General features: G+C 44.6%; 3 protein-coding genes and 1 long non-coding RNA gene across 6 annotated transcripts; 2 read left to right on the top strand and 2 right to left on the bottom strand.

Moving 5' to 3' along the window:
* Positions 1 to 35: 35 nt before the first annotated feature.
* On the bottom strand, positions 36 to 6,020 carry pygb (phosphorylase, glycogen; brain). Its single transcript, XM_057047459.1, has 20 exons — positions 5,450 to 6,020; positions 4,670 to 4,771; positions 4,506 to 4,584; positions 4,289 to 4,392; positions 4,000 to 4,131; positions 3,811 to 3,922; positions 3,589 to 3,671; positions 3,363 to 3,506; positions 3,111 to 3,203; positions 2,862 to 3,008; positions 2,619 to 2,782; positions 2,414 to 2,528; positions 2,192 to 2,293; positions 1,971 to 2,118; positions 1,845 to 1,903; positions 1,559 to 1,700; positions 1,245 to 1,452; positions 998 to 1,132; positions 801 to 867; positions 36 to 722 (listed from the first exon to the last, which is right to left on the bottom strand). The coding sequence occupies exons 1-20, from the start codon at positions 5,690 to 5,692 to the stop codon at positions 570 to 572; spliced, it is 2,532 nt and encodes an 843-aa protein (XP_056903439.1). The 5' UTR covers positions 5,693 to 6,020; the 3' UTR covers positions 36 to 569.
* Positions 6,021 to 6,195: 175 nt separating this feature from the next.
* LOC130533783 (barrier-to-autointegration factor-like) lies at positions 6,196 to 7,486 on the top strand. The gene is made up of 3 exons (XM_057047474.1): positions 6,196 to 6,504; positions 6,711 to 6,837; positions 7,064 to 7,486. Exons 2-3 carry the CDS (start codon positions 6,712 to 6,714, stop codon positions 7,208 to 7,210), a joined length of 273 nt encoding a protein of 90 aa, XP_056903454.1. The 5' UTR covers positions 6,196 to 6,504; position 6,711; the 3' UTR covers positions 7,211 to 7,486.
* A 551-nt stretch (positions 7,487 to 8,037) lies between these two features.
* On the bottom strand, positions 8,038 to 13,744 carry entpd6 (ectonucleoside triphosphate diphosphohydrolase 6). 3 transcript variants are annotated; one of them, XM_057047463.1, is made up of 14 exons: positions 13,668 to 13,744; positions 12,747 to 13,028; positions 12,591 to 12,667; positions 12,342 to 12,485; positions 11,965 to 12,040; positions 10,291 to 10,326; positions 10,135 to 10,220; positions 9,867 to 9,946; positions 9,723 to 9,787; positions 9,541 to 9,642; positions 9,317 to 9,457; positions 9,024 to 9,080; positions 8,622 to 8,734; positions 8,038 to 8,547 (listed from the first exon to the last, which is right to left on the bottom strand). In XM_057047463.1, exons 2-14 carry the CDS (start codon positions 13,000 to 13,002, stop codon positions 8,464 to 8,466), a joined length of 1,317 nt encoding a protein of 438 aa, XP_056903443.1. In that variant the 5' UTR covers positions 13,003 to 13,028; positions 13,668 to 13,744; the 3' UTR covers positions 8,038 to 8,463. The 3 variants fall into 3 exon arrangements, with proteins under 3 accessions (XP_056903443.1, XP_056903444.1, XP_056903442.1); XM_057047464.1 differs by lacking the exon at positions 13,668 to 13,744 and adding an exon at positions 13,529 to 13,635; XM_057047462.1 differs by lacking the exon at positions 13,668 to 13,744 and adding an exon at positions 13,505 to 13,523.
* On the top strand, positions 8,692 to 11,014 carry LOC130533786 (uncharacterized). The gene is made up of 2 exons (XR_008952671.1): positions 8,692 to 8,831; positions 8,975 to 11,014. It is a non-coding gene; the product is annotated as an uncharacterized LOC130533786 (long non-coding RNA).
* Positions 13,745 to 23,235: the final 9,491 nt, after the last annotated feature.

Raw genomic sequence — 23,235 nt, 5'->3', positions numbered from 1 at the left:
AACTCTAACATGGTAGTCATCCCCTATTACACCTGTTCAGATTAAAAAGAGTTTTATTAGATCAAGTTAAAGATTCTGAAGTAGGCATCAACAAAACATGATTATCTTGGTGTCGCATCCAAAGAAGTTAGACAATTAGTACAAAGTTTGATTTTCAAATATAGGAACACAAAACCATCATCATTATCAGTATTTAGCACAAGAGGAGTGATTTAAAAATGCAGCTCAAGCCCTAAAACAAGCGCTTCAACGTCAGTGTTGTTACTTAACTCAACATTTTAGCACACAAACCAAAACCAGAGCCATTTAAAAAAAACACACACACAACAAATGGAAAACCGATTTTTCCATTTCCTTTAAGGCCAAAACATTCTGTCAAGTTTTAATGTTCTTCCTGAAGCTTTAAGAAATTAGCACCAGATGGTAAACAAATAAGTGATCGCTAAATATGTGTAGAATTAATTTGACTCCACTTTAAATCTTAAAAGAAATGTCTCTCCAGGGATGTTGTTTAGAAGGCTAATGCTAGCTGCTCCATCATGTTTTAAGCTGCCTCTCCAGTGTCGTCGCTAGAACAGTGGCTCGTTGGGGGGTGGGATCGTGACGTCGGACGGTTCGACTCCCCAGATCTCTTGGGCGTACTGGGTAATGGTCCGGTCACTGGAGAACTTTCCTGAGGCGGCGATGTTGCGGATCACCATTTTAGTCCACTCGGTAGGATTCTGGGAGGAAAAAAGATGTATTACAATTTAATCAAAATCTCCAAAAGGGATTATGATATAAATAAGTAACTCTTTTACCTTGTAGAGCTCGCTGACTTTCTCCTGACACCTGACGTAGTCTTCAAAATCTGCAAACACCTTGAACCTGAAACATGACGCAGAAGCTTGTATTTAATTCCACATGAATAGAAACGTTACTGGTTTTACGTGATCCGACGTTTGGCGTCAGCTTATGTTTGCGTTTCCACTTGTGAGCTAACGGTGGCTCCGCTAACCTGTCGTGGTTCAGCAACATGTGGACCAGGTCTTTGAAGAGGTGAGGTTCTGATGGGCTGAAGAAGCCATTCTGGATCTGATCTATGGCCAGTTTCAGCTCCGGCAGACGCTCGTAGTACTCCCGAGCGTTGTAGCTGCAGGAGGAAAACGGGAAACGATAAATCCGGTGCGTTCGCTGAAGCCAACACGCCTGCGATGCCATCAAACGTCAGGAGGAATACAGGAAGTGATGTCATATGTGCTCACCCCTTCCTGTCCATCTCCTCCACGTCGTTCACCCTCATGCCGAAGATGAAGAGGTTCTCCTCGCCCGCCTCTTCGGCCATTTCCACAGTGGCACCGTCCATGGTTCCGATAGTCAGAGCACCGTTGAGCATGAACTTCATGTTCCCAGTTCCGGAAGCTTCCGTCCCTGCTGTGGAGATCTGCTCGGACAGGTCAGCTGCTGGGATCACTGGGCGGTAAAAACAGACACGCCTGAGTAGCAACCCTCACTCCCTCCCTCCCCCGTGTCCAGCGCCCCCATCTACACCCCCACGCCGGCCCCCGGCCCTCCTCACCTTTCTCAGCCAGTGAAACTCTGTAGTTCTCCAGAAAAACCACTTTCAACTTGTTTCCCACGGCGAGGTCGTTGTTGATCACCTGACCGATGGATGTGACCAGCTTGATGATCAGCTTGGCCGTGTGATACCCGGGAGCTGCCTGTAGGGGGCGCAAAGGTACAGATCCGCTCTTATTTCCTCTTCTTTGCTCGGTTATTTTACCCGCCTGCTTTTACTTACTGTAACAATCTATTAATAAACAGATAAAAGTCACGTTTTACGTAGAACTGTTGTGGCGAGTCACCTTTCCTCCGATCATCACGGTCCGGGGGACGATCTCTCTGCTGGGATCCAGCTTGATTCCTGAAAACAAAGAGGTTTAGATGTGGAGCAGCAGGGGGCAGCAGGTGGTTCCGGCGGGCCATCTCACGGTTGTAGAGCGTGACGGCGTGCAGACAGGTGAGCAGCTGCCTCTTGTACTCGTGGATTCGCTTCACCTGGACGTCGAACATGGAGTCGGGATCGATGGCGAGGTCGTAGTTCTGATTCAAGAAGGCCGAGAACTTTATTTTGTTCTCCTGAGAGAGAGAGAGAGAGAGGGGGACGGTCAGAGACGGGTTCAGAGACCCCCCCGGACGGTGGGACTGGTACCTTTTTAACCCGAGCGATGTCCCGGATGAACGCGTCATCGTTGGTGAACTTGAGGACGTTCCTCAGCTGTTGGAGGTCAGTCAGGAAACCTTCTCCGATCCTCTGAGAACACGAGAACACAAAGTCCAACTGAGCCGACCCTTCCTGTTTACTGGGATCACAGCTGCGCTCGCTAGCCTTCAAAGAGAGAAGTTGCCATGGCGACGGCGGCTGTGACGTTACCTCCACGATGACGTCAGCCAGGCCGGGGTTGCACAGCAGCAGCCAGCGGCGCGGCGTGATGCCGTTGGTTTTGTTCTGGAACTTCTCTGGGTTCATTTCATGGAAGTCTTTGAACCTGCGGAGAAGAAACGGTCAGAACCGGCCCACCACGCGGGCCGGGAGGGAGCGGGCCCCCCTCCCCCGGTCGGTCGGGAGACGCACTCACACGCTCTTCTTCACGATGTCGGAGTGGATCTGAGCCACGCCGTTGACGGCGTGAGACCCCAGCACGCACAGATGGGCCATGTTGATCCGCTTGGGCTGGCCCTCCTCGATGAGGGACATCCGCCTCAGGCGGTCCGTGTCGCCGGGGAACCGCGCCGCGATCGCCTGACACACGCAGCACAAGTACATCAGAGGACGCGTCTGCACGCTGAGAGGCGGGACGCGAAGACGAGGGCGGCCTTACGTCCAGGTGTCTCTGGTTGATGTCGTAGATGATCAGAAGATGCCGCGGCAGCAGCTTCTCGAACATGAACACCGGCCAACGTTCCAGCGCCTCTGGCAGAACCGTGTGGTTGGTGTACGCGCACGTCTGGCGGGTGATGTCCCACGCCTGGACACACACACACACACCACACACACACACACACACACGCGCGTTCAGATGCCTTCCCGTGGGACAAAAGTCCACTTAGAACCTGCTCAGGGGTCTCACCTTGTCCCAGTCCAGACCTTCCACATCCACCAGGATCCTCATCAGCTCTGGGATGGCCAGAGCCGGGTGGGTGTCGTTCAGCTGGATCGCCACCTGTCGTTAGAGGTTTAACCACAGAAGAAGAAAAGGTGAAAACATCCCGTCCACACGCTAATATAGTTAGCATTAGCCAACATCAAGGTAACCAGAGGAATTTTAGCCAACAACAATATTAGTAATGGAAAAGTATAAGACGAAAATGTAGATCCTCACTTTGTCAGGAAATGTTTCAAAGGAGGTTCTGATGGGATCTCTGCAGCCAAACTTGGAGGACTTGAACCTCCGGATGATGTCCTGCAGCGTGGCGGCCACCACAAAGTACTCCTGCTTCAGGCGCAGCTCCTTCCCCTCAAAGAACTACAGGTCGAGAAAGGCGACTCAAACGCCGTAACTGGGGCCGTTATTGTGTTCCGTACGTGTGAAGACTCATTTGTCTTACGTTGTCGTTGGGGTACAGAACCCTGGAGATGTTCTCCGCCAGGTTTCGGTCCAGAACAGCTTCGATGTAATCGCCAACGTTAACTGAGACACAAACGGGACCAAAACGCTCGTAAACGGATCATTTAGCTCCAGATAAACGCACGTGCTGTAACAAATGAAGGTTGCTGCCCTCAGAGCCGCCACCAGAGGTCGCCGTTACCCCCTTTTTTAAAAAACGTACAGTTCTGCAATTTGAAGTCGTTTGGCGCTTTTGCCGACCACAGTCGCATCGTGTTCACCGTGTTGTTGCGGTAACCAGGAACCGGAGTGTCGTAAGGCATCGCCAACACGACCTGTGCACAAAAGCCCAAGGAACATTGTCATCGGCGGCCAGCGATTGGGTCAGATTAGCCCCTCCCCCTCTCCTGGCCTGAGTGTCGAGCCACTTGGCGCCGCCCTCCGTTCGCTCCACTCGGCCGTAGAAGTGAACCGGCAGCATGTACTCCGGCCGCGCCTTCTCCCAGGGGTTCCCATACCTCAGCCAATCATCGGCCTCCTCCACCTGAGCAACGCACCAGTCATCCATTATTCAGTTCCTCATTTCCCATGATGCTTCACTGGTGCTGCGTGTACCAGCGTACAGTTGTTGGTGAAATACCTTCTTTGGTATTGATTACTAACAACCGTTCGTTGTCAGGGTAACCAGATGTGTCCCTTACCTGCCAGCCGTTGTTGATCTTTTGGTTAAAGATACCAAACTCGTAGCGGATGCCGTAGCCGTACGCTGCCAAGCCGAGCGTCGCCATGGAGTCCAGGAAACACGCTGCGTTAAAAAGTTGGGATTGTAAATGAATAATTACAAATGTGTTTTTAACTACCCGAGTGGACGAGCAAAAGTACGGCAAACTAAACATTTCGGTTTATTAAAGCAAATACCAGCCAGTCGTCCCAGTCCTCCGTTGCCCAGACCAGCATCCTCCTCAATTTCCTCCAGCTCCTCCATGTCCAGACCCAACTAGACACGCACAAAACAAACACGCCTTTCAAAATAAAAGCATCAGCATCCTTCTGTTGTCCAGTGAAGGCGGCAGCCAGCTGACCTGGTACAGCGCCTCGTCACAGGCGTTCTGCAGGCCCAGGTTGATCATGGTGTTCTGCAGCGTTCTGCCCATGTAGAACTCCAGAGAGAGGTAATACACCCTCTGAACACACACACACACACACACACACACACACACACACACACACACACAGGTGAGGAGCTCAACAGGATGGAGGCTTTGTTCAGAAAAGGAACCAGAATGTTGATTTTCAGGCTGAGCAAAACATTTTTTCCCCACCAGTTTTCGTTATTTATCTAGTGTCTTTTTATGTTTTAATCCAAACCAAAGCAAACTATAAAGTGTTAGAACTGCTGAGGAATAAAGTTTTAACAGTCCGTGGCTGATTTTTTGCAGCCAATTAACTGATTGATTGATTAGCCTTCTTCCTACTTCTAATCAACAGTGACTCAGCAGAAACGTCAAGTCAAACAGGTTAAAAACGTTAATTTCTGCCCCTTTTTTAACTATTTGTTTCACTGTCCTTCCCATAATGACGTGAGATCCGCAGCACTTCTTACGTCATTCCAAACTCCAGTAATAATTTGTTGCACTTTCTCAGTAAAATCATGTTAATTAAGGTATTGCATGAACGCACTGATTAATTATGCACTACACTCGGTGCAAACATTGACTTTGATTAATTAGTTCTGCTGCAGCTTCATGGCTGCAGGAAACAAGGTTTTATTCTTTTTAAAACATTCAGCTGATCATCAGCGAAGTTGGGAATGTCTGCACGTAATTCTGCAGCTCGCTACACTTCCTGATTACTTCCTGTACCTTGGGGTCCTTCTCGTAGTAGTACTGCTGGGAGCGGATCCAGCGGCCCACCAGGTGGTCCCGGACAGCGTGGGCCAGGGCGAAGTAGTAGTCCCGGGGCGTGGCGACATTCCGGTCCTTGACCAGGGTGAAGTGGAGGTGACGGTTAAAGTCCCGCTTGATCCCCGCAACGTCTTCGAGCCCCGCGATGCCACGCACGCTAATCTGTTTCCGCTTCTCCTGGTCACTGAGTGGCGCCGCCATGTTTTTTGAAAATCAGCCAGGAGGAGCGCAGAAGGCGGCCGGAGCTGGAAGGACGAGCCGGTGGAGCGACGAGAACCTGCGAAGCTCTGGCAGGAAAGCAAGTTGTGGCCACGCCCACTTGGCGGAAACTTCGCGCTGTGAGGGCGGGGCCAGCCGAGGAGTGAGGGCGGGGCCAGCCGAGGAGCTAACAAAGATCTCTACATGCTGAAAGATGTCTCACTCTCACTCAAGAAAAGCAACAAAATGCTCTCCTGTTTTTCTATCTTTAATAATGTATTTGAACAACATTTTTACTCGATTCCCCTTTTTTGAGATTACTGGTTGCCTTTTTTTACAGGACCTATTAATCTATGGAAACATATAAGAGTACTCTTTTTTCAAACCTACGTATTTAAATGTAGTTATATCCTAAAATAGTTATATTATGTTGAACACTACACAGAAGGAATTCATTTGTGAAGCTTGATGACTTTCGGTTCACCTCTCTTCAGTTCGCTATCTTATTATGTCTTTTTATTTTATTCATTACATGTGTGTTTCATTTACGTTGTGTTTTGGGATTCTTGTGAATCTTTTCACTCTAAACGATTTTTGAGCATCTGCATCGTGACGTCATCCTCGGTGTATTTCCGGGTTCCGCAGTAAAAGGCATCGATCAGGTGCGAGTGCTCACTCCTGAACTTCTACCTGGTCCTCAGCTGTTCCCGCACGTGACGTCTGCCCAACTAATTGCTGCCGGACCTCCTCGTGCTGAAGTCCCTCTGTTGTCCTTGTCCAGTGTCCTGGTCTAGTGTCTTGGTCCAGACCCACAGGTAAATCTGATCACTCATTCTGACGATACACGCTACCTGGTTGAACTCGTCAAACTGGCTTCAAACTCCATTTAGATTTACCTTCATCACATCGATGAGCTAATTCTAGATTTATGACACTATAGAGATCTAAGTCTTTAGTTGGGAGCAGCTGGACCACATCAGGTCAGCACTGACCTTTGGTTCTGGTTCATGTGTCCCACCAGGATGTCGAGCACATCTCAGAAGCATCGGAACTTTGTGAGTGAGCCGATGGGGGACAAACCCGTCACTGCGCTGTCTGGGATTGGTGAGGTTCTGGGAGAGCGCCTGGAGCGGCAGGGCTTCGACAAGGTGGGTGCAAACGTTCTGGATGTGACCCAATAGTGTAGACTGGACCTGACCTGGGTACCAGTCTCTGTCCATGGGAGTTAAGGTCAGCCTGGTGAACGCCAGCACAGCAGGGTTGTAGTGTGTGTGTGTGGATGGGGGCGGGGGGGTGTTAAGGGTCCAAATCAAAATTGGGGCTTGAACTCGGGGAGCACTGCAACATCGTGTTGCTCTGGTTGTGTGTTTGCAGGCGTACGTGGTGCTCGGTCAGTTCCTGCTTTTGAGGAAGGACGAGGAGCTGTTCACCGAGTGGCTGAAAGACACCACACATGCCAACGTGCACCAGGCTGACTCGTGCACGCAGTGCTTGAGGGATTGGTGTAACGCATTCCTCTGAGGATCCACCTGCCGTCCTTCCTCTGCTCACTCACTTCCTGCTCCGCTCACACGGCTTCTCTGCTATTAAAGGTGGGTTTAGCCTCCCGGGGAGGTGACTCCTTTGCCTGGGCCCAGGACAGAAACCCCAGGTGCATCTTGGCCTTAGAGCACCGACACCCTTGTTTTTAAGCTTCTGATGAAGCACCGGCTTCTCACAGCTGGACCTGGGGTGTCACAGCCAGCTGTTTGCTTGTTACTGTGGGGAATATTTTCAAAATAAAGGTCCTGTCTGTCAGTGCTGCTACTGTTTTTTACTTATTCATAGAAGAGAAATCCATCCATCCATCCATCCATTCTCTGCCGCTTATCCGGGGTCGGGTCGCGGGGGCAGCAGCCTAAGGAGAGAAGCCCAGACTTCCCTCTCCCCAGCTACCTCCTCCAGCTCATCCGGAGGGATCCCCAGGCGTTCCCAGGCCAGTCGAGAGACATAGTCTCTCCAACGTGTCCTGGGTCTCCCCGGGGGTCTCCTACCGGAGGGACATGCCCTGAACACCTCACCAGGGAGGCGTCCAGGGGGCATCCTGACTAGATGCCCAAGCCACCTCATCTGGCTCCTCTCAACGCGGAGGAGCAGCGACTCTACTCCGAGCTCCTCCCGGATGGCAGAGCTTCTCACCCTATCTCTAAGGGAGAGCCCAGCCACCCTACGGAGGAAGCTCATTTCAGCCGCTTGTACCCGTGATCTTGTTCTTTCGGTCATTACCCAAAGCTCATGACCATAGGTGAGGGTAGGAGAAGAGAAATCGAATGTTTATAAAAGACAGGTTCTCCCTGAACATTGGGAAATCTTTTCACAAGGTACAGTCTTTATTTTTCCTTTAAATATGAAAGAAGACTGAAAGGTAATGGCCACCTCTGGATCTTCTGGTTGGGTAGCGAGCCCTGATGTCACAGATGTGTTAAAGGCTGCTGATGTCAGCGGTTTGGAGAATGACACCAAACTTTAACAGTACAAAAGTTAAAACTTCAGGTATGGGAAGATCCAGAAGATGATTTGGGCCGAGTGAAATGTTTAAAATGTGTCCTCACTCATCTTCTCATTGTTCTCTGAAAGCATTGAGGTCTCCATGGTTACAAGAGCTTGTGACCTGTAAAGTGCCACCGTGGACGTCCAGCTCCACAGAGGTTCCAGGCCGGGGCTCTGGGTCTCCCACGATGCCTTGGATCTCCAGGACATTGAGGATGCTGTCAAGTTCTTCCAGAATAAAAGCATCAGTGTGTGTTAAGAGTGTTGAGGTGATGGAAAGCTGCTCCCAGAGACCAGCTGAGACCCACGTGGTTCATGGTTTTCGCCAACTGAGACACAAACAGAGGACACTAAGGTTCTGGTGCAACAGGAAGTCGGGCTCTGGTCCAGGTGCAATTCTCACCTTGAACTGTTTGTCTGTGGAAAATCCAAGTTCCTGCAGCAGGACCGAGATGTAGACCAGGTCCAGACAGAGAAATGGACTCTGCTGAGGACTGACAGAAAGGCCGCTGCAAACTGGATGACATCACACAAACTACAGATTACTGAACAGACAGGAAGTGATGCACCGGAAGTCACATAATCTACAGCCAACATGTCTGTTGAGGTTCAGGTGGAGGTTCATCACCAGTTTTAATTCACTTTTATATAAGATCAATGAGCATTTTGAACGTTTTTACTATTGATAATGTTGATACATTTACTTTGAAACATCTTAAGGTAGTTTAAACGAATCCCTAACATTGATCTTTGCAGAGCCGGAGGCTGCAGTCCATGTTTCACCCACTTGATGGTGCCATCTCACCTCTTTTCGCTGCATTGACATAATCTGAGACGTGGACCGTGCCCTCATCTCCCTCACCTGAAACAAAACATTCCAAATCATTAACCAAATAACTTCCTTGTTATTCAAGTCTAATTATTATTATTATTGTTTTTTGGTTTTTTTTAAAGTTAAATATTTAAATCTAAATCTCAGCTAAAATAATAATCCTCTTCTATATTTAGCTCAGCGGTGACTGAAATGCATTCTGGGAGTTGTAGTTGACCCCCATCTCTGGTCACCTACGGGGTGTTGTAAGTGTAGCATTATCGTACCGAGCAGAGCGAGGTCGACAACTCTGTCGTAGAAATAACTCAGTGAGAAGAAGTCCGCGTCTGCAGCTTCAGACACCTTCAAAAGCTTCTTGTAGAGGAACTTCTCCACTCTGGTCACGCACGCCTCGTACAGCGGCTCACCTGGAACACGCACAGGAACACTCTTGCTACACACCATAACTCACAAAAGCTAGCAGACAAGGGTCAACGGCATCGCTGCTCACCTGCCTTCTGACCCCTAACTGTGTAGACAACCTCAGCATATTCCCAACTGCCTGAGTACTCTGGAGCAAGGCAGGGACTGACCAGCTCAGTGCTGCCGCCTACTGCTCAAACACAAACGGCAGAAAGCGGGCGTGAGCACAGAGCCATGGAGAGGAGATAGGCGTCTAAGCAGAGTACGTACATGGCGAAGCATCGACACCACCTAAGATGGCGAGTCGAGCCGACATCAGTCCCAGACCCAGATAGCTGCACGCAGATCACATGACAAATGACAAGACAGAAATAGCTGATGCCAGACAAACTGTGTGTGTGTGTGTGTGTGTACCTGTGCGTGTAAACAGTGTGTGTGTTGTTGAACATCCTGAAGGATCTGATGTAATCAATAGGCGACATCTGGATGGTTTTCTGCACCCAAGCACATTCAGCATGGTTAGCATGACATGCTAACACGTTAGTCTCTCAGACGCTTGTGTCCTGAGATGTTGCAGCCTAACAGGTGCTTTTGTCTTAGATGCGCAGGTAGAAAAATAATTTATTGTCCTCGTAGGAGGGGGCTTAAGGAGAGGAAGTGACCTCGTAGTTTACTGCCCTACCTCATCCTGAGGACTGAAGGTGATTTGAAAGGAGCCTCCCCCTAAATCCAACATGCCAACGGCTGAATCAGCATGATGTAGACCACCTAGAAGAATTACAGAGATTGAAAAAAATGTGTGTGAGAGTGTGTATGTGTGTGTGTGAGTGTGTCTAACCTGTGATGAAGTTCAGCGTGATCCAGGCAAAAATTCCTGCATGATCAAAGAAACAGCCTTTCACTTCACGTAATATTTCTATTTAATTCAAAGTACAAATATTCTTTTTGCAAATGTAATTACGGGCTGGTCAGTAAAATTATTAACATGCTAAGGGAAAATTGTTCTTTTATTCAACGCAGACGTTATATATTATTCCAGGTGAGGTCAAATCCATGTCGGTAGCTCAGCTCAAAGTTGTCATTAGCATCCACGGCTAATGCCATCTGCATTAGAGCCTTTTAGCACTGATCTCTGACCTCGTCGCATGTGGAGGTAGGTGCTTAGCAATAAAAACTGTATCATAGGAGCTTTACTGTAAAACTTTAATGCAGAGACACTAAGAAGCAATTTTCAAACAAAACAGGCAGAGAGACTCGGCTTTAGCTCAGGAAGCTAACCACTTAGCACCCCACTGCCCTCCTGCTAACCAATCAGAGATTGGCATTAACAATAAGTCATAAATCTGCGAGAGGATCAGCATCAGAGAAGAACAGCTGAATATCTGCTATAACGCCGATGGAAGATGGAGCGCCGAGGATGAGGAGGACGTCCATTAGCAGCATGACGAAGACATTCCTGATCCGAACGCAGATTAATGGGACATTATCCCACACACACATAATTGCTTGTATGAACGACTTTAAAAGGATTAAACATACGAGCGACGTTTCCACAAGAGCTACATGTGACTCCTTCATCATGTGTGTCCACAAACACGCAAGTTCACATAGATAGTGACCCAAATAATGTAGCAACATCTGGAGCTGATGAGTCTACATCTGGTCTTCAGTGACGTGCAGGAAGTCCACAAACACCAATCTTCAGCTGTTGCGTTCATTAACCAAACAAGCCAAAGGCAGAATCTCCCCCCAGCAAATGAAAACCACAGGTGTTAAACCCGTTGTGTAGCTAACGTCCCGCTTGGCTACCAACATCTGCCACCATTGACCAGCACGCGGATGCTAATTACTGCCTGAGAGTTCTTGGGTTTTCTGGACTATGCTCTTAACATTCCCTAGCTAGCCAAAAAAAGGGTCAGCCACTAATAATCCGATGGAAGGCATTTAGCTTTGATTTCACATTTCGATAAGCTTCTGCACTGTAAAAGATTTATTTCTTTTTATTCCTTTTTCTGCTCAAACCTGCAGCACAACACAAATCTTTGCTCCCAATCTGTCCACCCCAGATCATAGCTGCCCCCCCCAGGCTGGTAGAGTCCGCACTGGGCATGATGGCAACATCACTTCATCTGCCTCTCTTCTTGCCCCGGGGCACCCTGGAACAGGGTGAATCTTGGCTCATCAAACCACATGACCTTCGTCCACAGCTCCACAGTCTTTATGACTTTAGACAGTTTCTCTGCTTGAGGTATGACGATGGTTTGACCCTTCTCAAACAGACTGACAGGATGTGGCGTTTGATGTGGGCGTTTAAGAAATGAGAAGCTTCTCATTGCATCAGCTGGGGGTAACTAACTTGTTGCCAGCGGAAAGATAAATGCCCACGCAGTGATTATAAAACAGGAGCTCTCTTGGCTGAGCTGCAACATCAGTGTGTTTATTAGCTAAATGTGACACATTGAAGGGATTTTAAGAGAGGAGCTGATAATTCTACAGCAAATACCACCGATACCTTCATCCACGCCGTCAAGAATTGATACGCTGTCGCCTCCTGACAGAAACGGTGATTTCATCAACAGCAACTTCACCTGGACACAAAGGGAACCCGGAATGACCCAAATAGGCTTCGTGCTGACAGAATAAAGCTAACGAGTAGCAGTAAATGCCAACGTGCTCACAGACCAAAGGTAATGAAAACACAGCTCAGCTAAAGCTAAAGCTAAAGCTAAAGCTAAAGCTACCCTATTCAGGGTGATGGGGCGCTAACAGAAGATCCTGTTAAATCAGCACAGACTGATTTGTCAAATTACTGATTGTTTTGAAGATTTGATAGACGACATTTCTGATTATGATACGTATGAGCTGATATTTGACGCATGAGATGCTGACCGTGTCCAGCAGGTCCTGAGCTTTCTGTTCAGGCAGCAGTCGGAGGCCAGCCGTGGCCCTCAGGAGGACGGGAGTGGAGCTCCACAGGGAGGCAGGGACCGTGGACTGGGCCACCTTCAGGAGCTCTGAAATCCCAGCGGAACACTAACAGAACAACATGGTTGAGAGGAACGTTCTTCAGCAACCGATTCAAAAGGAAACGGAGACTTTCAGTCCGTTGACCTAAGGGTCTTCGGTCATCGCGCTCACCTCCCGCGGATGGTCAGCGTAGGCAGACAATCCCGGCTGAATGGATCTGAACGTTTCCTGATGCAGAGACGGAACTCCTGCAGCAACAACAACACATGATCGGCGAGGAAATCAGACAGGGATAGATGCTCTCCGTCACCACGGTAACCGCCATACCTCTATCCTCCATCCTGAACTGGAAGACGTGGATTCTGGTCCCAGTGCTTCCAGCGTCAAACATGATGCAGTACTGGTTGGTCGCCGCCGCAAATGTGGGCCTCTGGTGCCTGGGCGGCGTCCAGCCAAGCACGCCGTGCTGAGGCGGCCGCTGGCCATCGAGCTTGGCGGCGTCTCGCTGACGCTTGACAAACGTCAAGTACGTGAGCAGGAATCCCACAAAGATGAAGACTCCGGCCAACTTCGGGACCTTCATCACGACTCATTCTGTGCTTTCATTTCCTGTTGGCAGACAAAAACCAGTCACATTTCCATCATAACCAACAAGGGCTAAATGCATGTGTTTTTGTTACATTATGTCTATTTAAGGTTTTTTTTGTTGTTGTGTTATACATATAAATCACATCTGCGAAACAAGAAAGGTTTTCGTATTTACATTTAGCAGAGGTATTTTGATATAAAATACTACTTTCTCGGACGTTGCCATTTATATTATCGTATCAGTGATGTTGCTGGAGAAGGTCGGTGTAGGACTTCTGTTATGAAAACAAACATTTACATTTTAATAAGACTAAAATGTTCTAATATTAGCAGGAACTACTACAACTACTTGAACTGTAAATTAAAAAAACAAGAAAATGACGTCGAATGGCTGACGTAATTAATGCAACATATAATGTTATTAGTCGTGGTTGTTAACGATTGTGGCGTTAATCGAGCATGAAATTATAGATTTTTACGCAACATCGGATGCTAACCGTTAGCCCAACTACAGACCGTACGGGGAGGGTTAGCAGGATGACTTAGGACAAAGCTCAACGCGTCCCTCCAAACAAACGGGAACGAATTTGGTTACATATTGAGCCGAACCGAGCAGAACCGAACACACCAACAGACACTTCACTTAAACATTTTACTCACTTTTTACTATGAAAACTACAGTCGACGTTGCGGCGCAGGTCTATGACGTAATTCGGAGTGGCCAGCGCTGACAGTCTGGTTGTTCTAATGTTACACAAATAAAATGACCTTTTAGTTTAACTCAGTCTCATTATTTGATTAATTTTTAATTGGTTATTTATTTCACCATTTTATTTATACCACTTATTCTCTTTTATAGTTTTTACATTCTTAGTGATAGAAAAGTACTTATAAAACAATATCTTCTCTGTCTCATGAGTTGAAAAAATAAATAAATATGCAGTCAACAAGGTGTCTCAAAACATCCAGTAATTATTTTAATGGTCATTTTTTCATGGTTAAAAATAACTTTCCTAAATCAAAATACTACTGAGTTGAAATAAAGTGATGTCTGTGATACTATTTCTTCATTGCTGTTTTTGATACAATATTATCATAAATGATAACACGAAAAAACTACACTTACTAAAGGTATATGTAATTCTTCTGCCGGAAAAAACATATATTTTTAATCGTAGTAGTAATCGAAGTGCTGCAGTTCCTGTAGCATATTTAGAGTTTGATCAAAATCAAAAATAATCCACTTTAAATTCAGTCTTCTTGAATACAATAATCAGTTGTATCGACACTTTATTGATTTCACAGTTGAATGCTTCCTCTTCCTCCTGGTCTTCCTCGGTCTGCTCCATATATGTGATTTAATCTATAAGCCTCTAATAGCTGTTTATCAGTTAATGGCCCGCCGCGGGACGTTAATGGTTCCGTAATCTTTTATCACTCTGATGGAACAAAAACGTTGCTGAGTGGATCCTAATCGTCCCGCAGATTTACATACAAATTACATCACTTTAGTCTCTAATCCAGCTAAGTTTTTAATCGACACAGAAACCAGAAAAACACACAGAATGTTAAATATAACATCAATATGACAAAAACATGAACTAATGTTGAGTTTGAACTCAAACGGGCTCTAAATTTATCAGAACTACAAAAAAGTCATTGAATTAATGTCACACTTAAATCATGTAAAATAATTAATGTTTATTCCTGATAAAAATCGATGCGGCCACCTACATGACCATATAAGGCTTGCTTCCTGTTGCCAGTAGGTGGAGCCACCGTATTAATATAATGCATTTGTAGTAAACTGTTAATAAAAAGGCCTTTAATTTGCTCTCAGTGTTTTACAAATTCCCATCCTGAACTTCTGCATCATCATTATACCACAACATTGGTCTTTTTATTCATGTTTGTTCATCTTGTAAAGAAAAGGATCACATAAAGTGAGAGAAATCACACTTAAATATGAACATTGGAATCAACTTTGCTTTGTTGTTGTTCAGAATGATGTAAAAATCTGACCTGAGACTTAGATCATGTGACCACAGTCACGTATCAGCTGTATGTGGGTCATGTGATCCCATCAGGAGGATTATTAGGGAATAATTTGAAGGATTTCTGAGGATATAATTCTGCATGTTAGGATCATAATTGATGGAAGATTCCACTTTCATCTGGGAAGATTCAGATGGATTAGCAGTCGCCACGGCGACAGCTGGACTGAGCTGCCTTATTTCTGAGCCTTATTAGGCTGCATCTTCTTTATTTCTTATTTTTATCTGCAATCTGCTGCAGAGTACACGAAGAGCAAAACTGTGGACAAACAGTACTGAAAAGATGACAACTTCTGCCAGAAAAAGTTTTCAAAATTATCTGCATGATTTTGTAAATCTAAAACTAATCCTGGAATTAAAATCATTCAACCTTTAATATACCATCTTTCAAACCTGTCTAAATGTGACCAAAATGTGATGATAGCCATAGGAGCTAATTCTATAGCAATGATAGTTACAGTGTTGTTACATTACACTGTTAGTGGGTATTTTTTACTAAAAAGATAACAATGATTTTATTTCCTCACACTCAACAAGACGAAAGTCGTAGCAGCTGTGGAGGGAAGACGGAACAATGTTTGTCAGATTAACGGCAGAAATCTTCTCATCTGATGAGTAATTGGGGGCATGATGACATTTTATAAAAACATCACAGCTTCTAAATAAACCAATGAAGGAGAGTGAACGCCATCCAATCCCCTGCTTTATTTTTGGGAGGAAAAACAAGGAAAAAAGGAAAAGAAAGGATGATTAATGTTATTGGATTATTTACATTGCCCTCTACATGATTGAGCCACAGAAATGAAATTAAAATGTGTGTTGAATTGGATTTTCCAGGAAAGTCCCGTAAAAACCACGACGGTAATAAGGAATAACTAATTCTACCAAAGTCGATTAAACACCATCTCATCCCGCAGAACAAATAAGATGTGGATTAGACAACTGTGGCTACATTAAGAGGCAGATTAAAGGGTTTTTATCCATTATTGTGATTATTATTCTGCGTGTTCTGCTTCTGAGGGCTTAACCCTCCTGTTAGCTCACAAAACGAGCCATTAGAAACGAGAAAACAAACCCGTGCAAATGTTATTATTTGTCAGGCAGTGGTCCAGGTTTAGTGTAATATTCAAATCATCTGCCTAAAAGAAAGGTAGAGGAGCAGATCATCGCAGATCGAAAACACAAATGTGCTGACATAGTTTAACAATCATTTGACAAACACACCGCAACTACAATTCCTTCGTCTTTCAACGTCACACACCCTCTTCCAGGCACCCCAGGTGTGTTCAGGTGGCATTAACTACTCCCCAACCTCCTCTCCTGATCCAGAGCCATCTCTGCTCTGTGATGTTCTTGATGGATCTCCTCTCCACCCTAATGATGTCCAGTACACTCAAGGTCTCACCTGGGCCAACTTGCAGGCACTAGAGTCCCTGTGCTCATCACCTTCCTTGCCCAGGTAACCTTAAAGTCCTCCTCTAGTGACCTAAAGCTGCTGACTTTCCTTTCCAAGCCCAAAGGGGAACGATGAGCAACAGGATGTCTTTCTAGATTATGAAGCCCTGAACAGATGCTGAGTCCTTCAGGCTCTCCACTGTGTGCGACAGCAGCGGGAGGCGTTATCAAGAGATGGGCAGACGAGGCTTTAGTGGCAGAAATTAGATGAAAGAGACAAATTTCTGAAGATGTGATAATACTATGCTCGCTGTAACTAATTTGAACTTCATTAGTCAGTAGCGTTGGATGTGTGGTGACATTCAGAAGTATTTGTGACGTCTTGAGACTATTTGAATCTAATTTGGATTAATTTACAGCAATTTTGCCAATCCCGATTTCCAGCAGGATCGACTTTGTAGTCAAGAACAAAGTTAATCAAAAGGCAAAAATGTTTTACATCGTCTGTTGTGGAAGTCATTAAAAGGAAAGTCTTCGGCAGCATTTCCTGCAGTACAAGCAGGACTTGATATGAAAGAGTGGAGGTATTTGTTCTTGCTCGCGGTCATGCTGACCTCAGCAGAGGATTAGCTGTTTGGACTTCTTTCATTTTTCAATTTATTTTAAACAATGGCTTCAGATTAGCTGTCAGAGTCAGAGTGCATCAAATAAAGAAAATTGCATTAAATTATCCCATTAATATTATTATATTCGCTGCTCCGTACCAACATTATATAATGAAACAACGCGTTTTTTATCCTGCCCCAGGAAGCAGCCATGCTAGTAAATGAAAATTGGATTGTTATAATGCAGCCTTCCAAATGAAAAACCACAGCCAGGATGAGGGAAATCATGTTTTTATGCTCCAATTTATCATCCCAGTGCACACACACACATATAGACACACTTTAAATACACACCCTCAGTATTTTTACACATTTTTGACTGGGTCTCTGTTTATATAATACAACTTGTTTAGCCTGTTGCATCAGCCAAATAAAGTTAAGATTAGTTTTTAGAGTTCTAAAAAAATCAATCATTTTAATGAGCCCAGTCCAGGTAAAAACTAATCTGATTGAATGTAATCTGATCCTGACTGCTTCTACCTGATTTTGTGTGATGGTGTGTTCGGTGTCTCGCTGACGCTGTGGTGATCGTCGTACTTATGGCAACTATCTGAGTATTATGTATGTGTGCCCCTGCTGTTTAAAAAACTGTTAATTTTATTGTTTCTCCTCTCATGATTATCAGTCAAATCACTTAATGCATTGTGATTGAGGGCACTCGCTGCCTTTAGCCAAATGACTGTTGATATTTGCTTTTAATTTAAGACAAGACTCATTAACATGCTGCCAGATTAACTGCTGCAAGCTGAGGTTATCTGCTCTTAATGCTGCTGCACTCATATAATCCCTGCTAACTTGGATTGGTGGCTACAATGAGATCAGCGGCCAATAGGGCGACTCCACGGAAGCAACAATCACAGAGGACCCTGAATGCACCACAGAGCCCAGACTGATAAAACACAAGATCTCAGACGCGGCCAAAGCGACAAAGACGAGGGTCGCTTTGCAAAAGCGATGTAGATGACATCATCAGAATAAATCCCACCTTCTGACTGAATCAATAAAACACACTGGATTATTATGATTATTACAGTGATTATTCTGGTCTGGCGGTGACTCGGTGGAGGCCAAATCTGCTGAGGAAGAGCAACGACATGCAGATAAATCTTTTTCAAATGTGGATTATTAAATATTTGCAGCCGGCACACACGGAACCATATGGTTGAACATAATCAACAAACCTTCAGTAACACAAAGACTCATTCTTATTGCTCATTTTAAGTTTCTGTTCGGGCCCTGGTCCTGGTTCCTGGTCCTGGTCCTGGTCCTGGTTCCTGCTCAGTCATTTTCAGCACCATAAGGCTTCATTTGGTGCAAATCACACTCAGCAGAACCTGTCAAGAACTTCCATCTAAGCTGCCGGAACCTTCAGGTCTGGGCTCAGCTCAGTCACGCCTCATGTTGTTCTTCGTGTTTTTAATAACAAAAAAAGCTCTGAGGGTCTTGAGGTCACATACACGGCGAGACGGTGGCGATTCACTTTTGATGATTTTTGTAATTTAATATTTGAGAGTTTATAAACCGATTGTCCTCTGATTGTCTCCTCCAATCTGTCCTTAGCCTCGTTGTGCTAATCCACACACACACGCACACACGCGCACACACATGCACATGCAGACATACACACGCACATACACATACAACAAAGGGCTGAGGTGAAGCTCAACATGTTTGTTCTCTAAACCAAAAGTTACTGTGATGATTAAGAAAAAGATGGTATATGACATCATCATGTCCCAATGATGGTGGTCATGGTGATGATGATGATGATGGTGATGGTGATGATGATGATGATGGTGATGATGATGATGATGATGGTGATGGTGATGGTGATGGTGATGGTGGTGATGGTGGCGATGAAGACACTGAAGTTGATGAGGGACAGGTTTTTGCTGTCCATACTGGAATTCCCACCATTATTGATTTGTTGTCCCCGTGTGGGTGACAGCTGAAGAGGAGGGGCTGAAACAAAAAGGAGTGACAGATGGAGGAGAGAAAGAGGAGCAGAGATGGAAGGATCAGGCTGAAGGAGGTTAATGAAATGAAATCACCCTAATACAGTAAAGTTCAGCTGAAGTCAAAATGTAGACTCTTTTTAGTTTACTCATAAAGAATTAGTTGATTTTACCCCCACTGTCGTCAGCATGTTGGCCAAGTGGCTTAATTACCTGTTATTATTGTTTTACTGATAATGCTTTATTTAAAAAAAAAAAAAAACAGTGATCACAAATGCACAAACCTTCATAAATCCTCAGAATTACTGGAGCAATATTTGTAAATCTTTTGCTGGTTCGTCACGTCTCCTGAAATGTGACTCTGATTGGTTGGTTGCTAAGCAATCAACAACCTTAAATGTTGATTATCATGGCGTCCGCTCTCCGCTGCAGGCCGGGGTCATGCGGTAACGGAGGTGGGGGAGCGTCACCGAGGGTGTCAGGGTCAGAGCAGGGTTCAAAGGTCAGAAGCAGCGGGCTTTAGGAAAGTGTCTACATCTGTTGCTGGAACGGGAAACGAGAGACAAGTCTGGTGTCGCTCCACTTGTCCTGGGAAACAACAACCTCACAGGTTGTGAAATTAGCGTAGCACATCAGGGTTAATGCGTCGGGCGGCACGTGTTCAGCTGGTGGGCGGCTCAGCGGCGTTCGCTCCAGACGTCTCTGTACAGCATTAAATTTTTAATCATTAGCCATTAGCGCTAATGGCAGCAGACAGCTTTCTCTGCTGTTGTTTGTCTGGCGTGGCCGACTGCACTTTCAGGCCTGAGATTACAAAATGTAAATGAGTGGGGGGTGTTTGGGGGGGGGGGGATCATATAAGAGTATATGGTCCAGACTTCCAGACAGTCTAATTTAAAAACTGTAATCCCAACCCAAGAGTTGTTTACAGCGCCGAATTAGGTTAATCTATTAGGCCTATTTGCATAAATGTGCATTTATGAATAATTAGTGGGCCACAGGCTGAAGGTGGAGACTGGGGGGGGGGGGGGGGGGTCAGGAACGGACGCGTGGCCAGACTATTGTTGCCGTTGACACCAGTTAACAATAGGAAGGAGAAAACAATGAGCAACAGGAACCGTCTGCTATCGCTTACAGGCCGCTGAGCAGCACACGCAACAGCAGCACGTCTTTAATTTAATTACAGCTGCTGCTGTAATTGGACTCATTACTGCCGTTTAACTGGAGAAGCAGCTGGAAGGTGGGACTTTAAACTGGACCAATCAGAGGACGGGTTTATATTTACTGGTTCACAGTCATTATGCCTTACTTTATCGACGACGTAGGGGCTTTAGCAAATTTAGCATAATTTTGCCATCATTGCCTAATTTCAACATTTCAAAATAATCCTTTTAATACAGAAATGTACCTTTTTCCAGTTATTATTAATTTAGTTGCTTTTTTCCCCCCAGCACTGAAAAATCTTTGTATATTTGAAAATCTTCAACATGTGTTCTTCTTTTCCCTCTTCCTGTTATTGCATATTCTTCTGAGATTCATGCAGAATGATGCCTCAGCTGCCTGTGTGCAGTGCTTCTCTGAGCGTTTCCGCCTGTTTTCAGTTTGAGCGTCTGCCGATCTTTGTGTCAAACGTCTCTAATTCCCCAGACACTCATCACAGCAGCTCTCTGGGGAGACACGCCCCCTCTTTTTTACTCGGCACCAGCAGACAGAGGCCTCCACGCCGGCGTCACCGCCTGGTTCTGTTCACCAAATCCTGCCAGCAGCAACAGTTGCTAACGTGGTCCTCCAACACTTCCGTGTCCATCTTCTACATATCCCCACCTACAGTGTTCCATCTACAATAGGCCATCTGGTATACTTTATATAAAGTATTCCATCTACAATACTCCATCTACAGGTCTCTGTCTCTTGTACTTAATCTACAGTATTCCATCTACTCTTTTTATACTTCTCCATTTGTAGTATTATTTTGCAGTACTCTGTCTATAGTACAGTATTATGCAGTACTTTGCCTATGGTACAGTATTATGCAGTACTTTGTCTACAGTATTATGCAGTACTTTGTCTATGGTACAGTATTATGCAGTACTTTGTCTACAGTATTATGCAGTACTCTGTCTACAGTACAGTATTATGCAGTACTCTGTCTACAGTACAGTATTATACAGTACTCTGTCTACAATATTATGCAGTACTCTGTCTACAGTATTATACAGTACTCTGTCTATAGTACAGTATTATGCAGTACTCTGTCTACAATATTATGCAGTACTCTGTCTATAGTACAGTATTATGCAGTACTCTGTCTACGGTACTCTGTCTGTAGTACTCTGTAGTACTCTGTAGTACTGCAGGTTGGTGATAACACTGGTCAGCAGCGCTCAGTCTGAACAGACAGTAAATTAATTACAAACATGAAAAATGAAACAATCAAGTCATGAAGGATGAAGATAAAACTCTGGATGAGGATAAAAAGCTCAAGAATAAAAGACCTTAATCTGAAGATTATTCAAACCCACATAATCAATAAATCTCCTTCTTCATATAATGGTAATCCATAGTGTTTTAAAATTTAACATAAGTTTCTGCATGGGCACACACACACACACACACTCACACACACACACACACACACACAGTTTAATCCAACTGTAGCACCTTCTTTTCGGCTTACATGAGTCAAACTGGTGTTCTGATTTTTGGAAAACCTTTATAATCTGCAAAAACTCCAAAACTGTCTCATCATTTTTTCCGTGTGTGTGTGTGTGTGTGTGTGTGTGTGTGTGCGTGCTTCTACTTGCACATGCAACATAGTGAGGACCAACATGTGCATTTTACCAGCAAAGTGAGCACTTTTTTAGGAAGCCGGGGCAATTTGTCTGGTCTTTACACCTTTAAAAGTGGAGGGTTTGGATTTGTTTTAAAGGTTCAGGGTGCATCAGGTTTAGGTCAAAGGTCAGAGTTGGGGTTTGGGTTAGGGTTTGTATTAGATGAGAATGTATCATGTATAAGAAAGTCCTCTCATGCATGTACAAAGGGAGGGAGTGCACATTAAACACATTAAATGGAGTTTTAAATCCCATTTTGTAGTGTTGCCTGTTGATTGAGAGAAAATGTAATTCTTTAAAAATAGGTGAGTAAAATAGATGTTCGGTGATGCTGATGCAAATAGAGAAAAGTAAACAATTTCATGTAAAATAATATGGTTTCCTTTTTAGTTTATCTTTTCATTTTTACTTTAAATTAGAAGTTTTTCTATACAAATATATATTTATTTAAAAAGTGATTTAAATTAAAACTTTTAAAAATGAAAACATGTTTATAAAATAAACTGCAATGACTCAAAAAGTCCTCTCAGGTGTTGATATTACAGTATTTTTCAGTATTTTTCCATGTTGAAATGAAGGTTCTAAGTAATACTCTTAACGTAATAATTTAGGAATTATATTTAAAGTATTACAACACACACACACACACACACACACACAGACACACATGCACAGCCTGCCAGCATGCAGTCAATCCTGACGGATTAAACACTAACTTGGCCCTAATTTTACAAACAGACTTTCATCCTGAGGCTTCGTTTTCTGTGCCAGTGTGTGTGTGTGTGTGTGTGTGTGTGTGTGTGTGTGTGTGTGTGTGTGTCGGAGAGAGAGAGTAGGTAAAAATGGTCAACTGGTTTTAAAAAGCAATTAGAGGAATCTGCTTATGGGACATAATTAAAGCAAATTTGAGCCTGTTCTTGAAACTTTAATCCAGTTTTTTTTTTCTGTTTTTTTTGTAGATCTAGATATGATGTCATCATTTCAGTCCAATCAAATAAAGACAGATTAAATACCATTAAATTCATTGAAAATCGGGAACACACTTTAGGTTATCAGTACAAATAAGCATTAATAAATAGACACAAAATATTTTATTGTTTTAAAATATGAAAGTGCAGAATAAGTATGACTTTTATCGTGTTTTTTTCAATGTAATACATAATGTAATAAAATATTGATTTTTCTTTTTGCCTGAAAATGTTCTGTATTTTGAGGTGCCAAAATAACGCTCCTGTGTGATCATTACTGATTGGTATTGATCTGATTTTACTCTCCTGGTCGAAGATGAAGCAGGGAGAATTACTCTGCTGCTCAGAGAAAATCCTGAT

Source organism: Takifugu flavidus, chromosome 11 (genome assembly GCF_003711565.1).
Source record: "Takifugu flavidus isolate HTHZ2018 chromosome 11, ASM371156v2, whole genome shotgun sequence".
NCBI lineage: Eukaryota > Metazoa > Chordata > Actinopteri > Tetraodontiformes > Tetraodontidae > Takifugu > Takifugu flavidus.
This window is presented reverse-complemented; position numbering and strand designations above follow the sequence as displayed.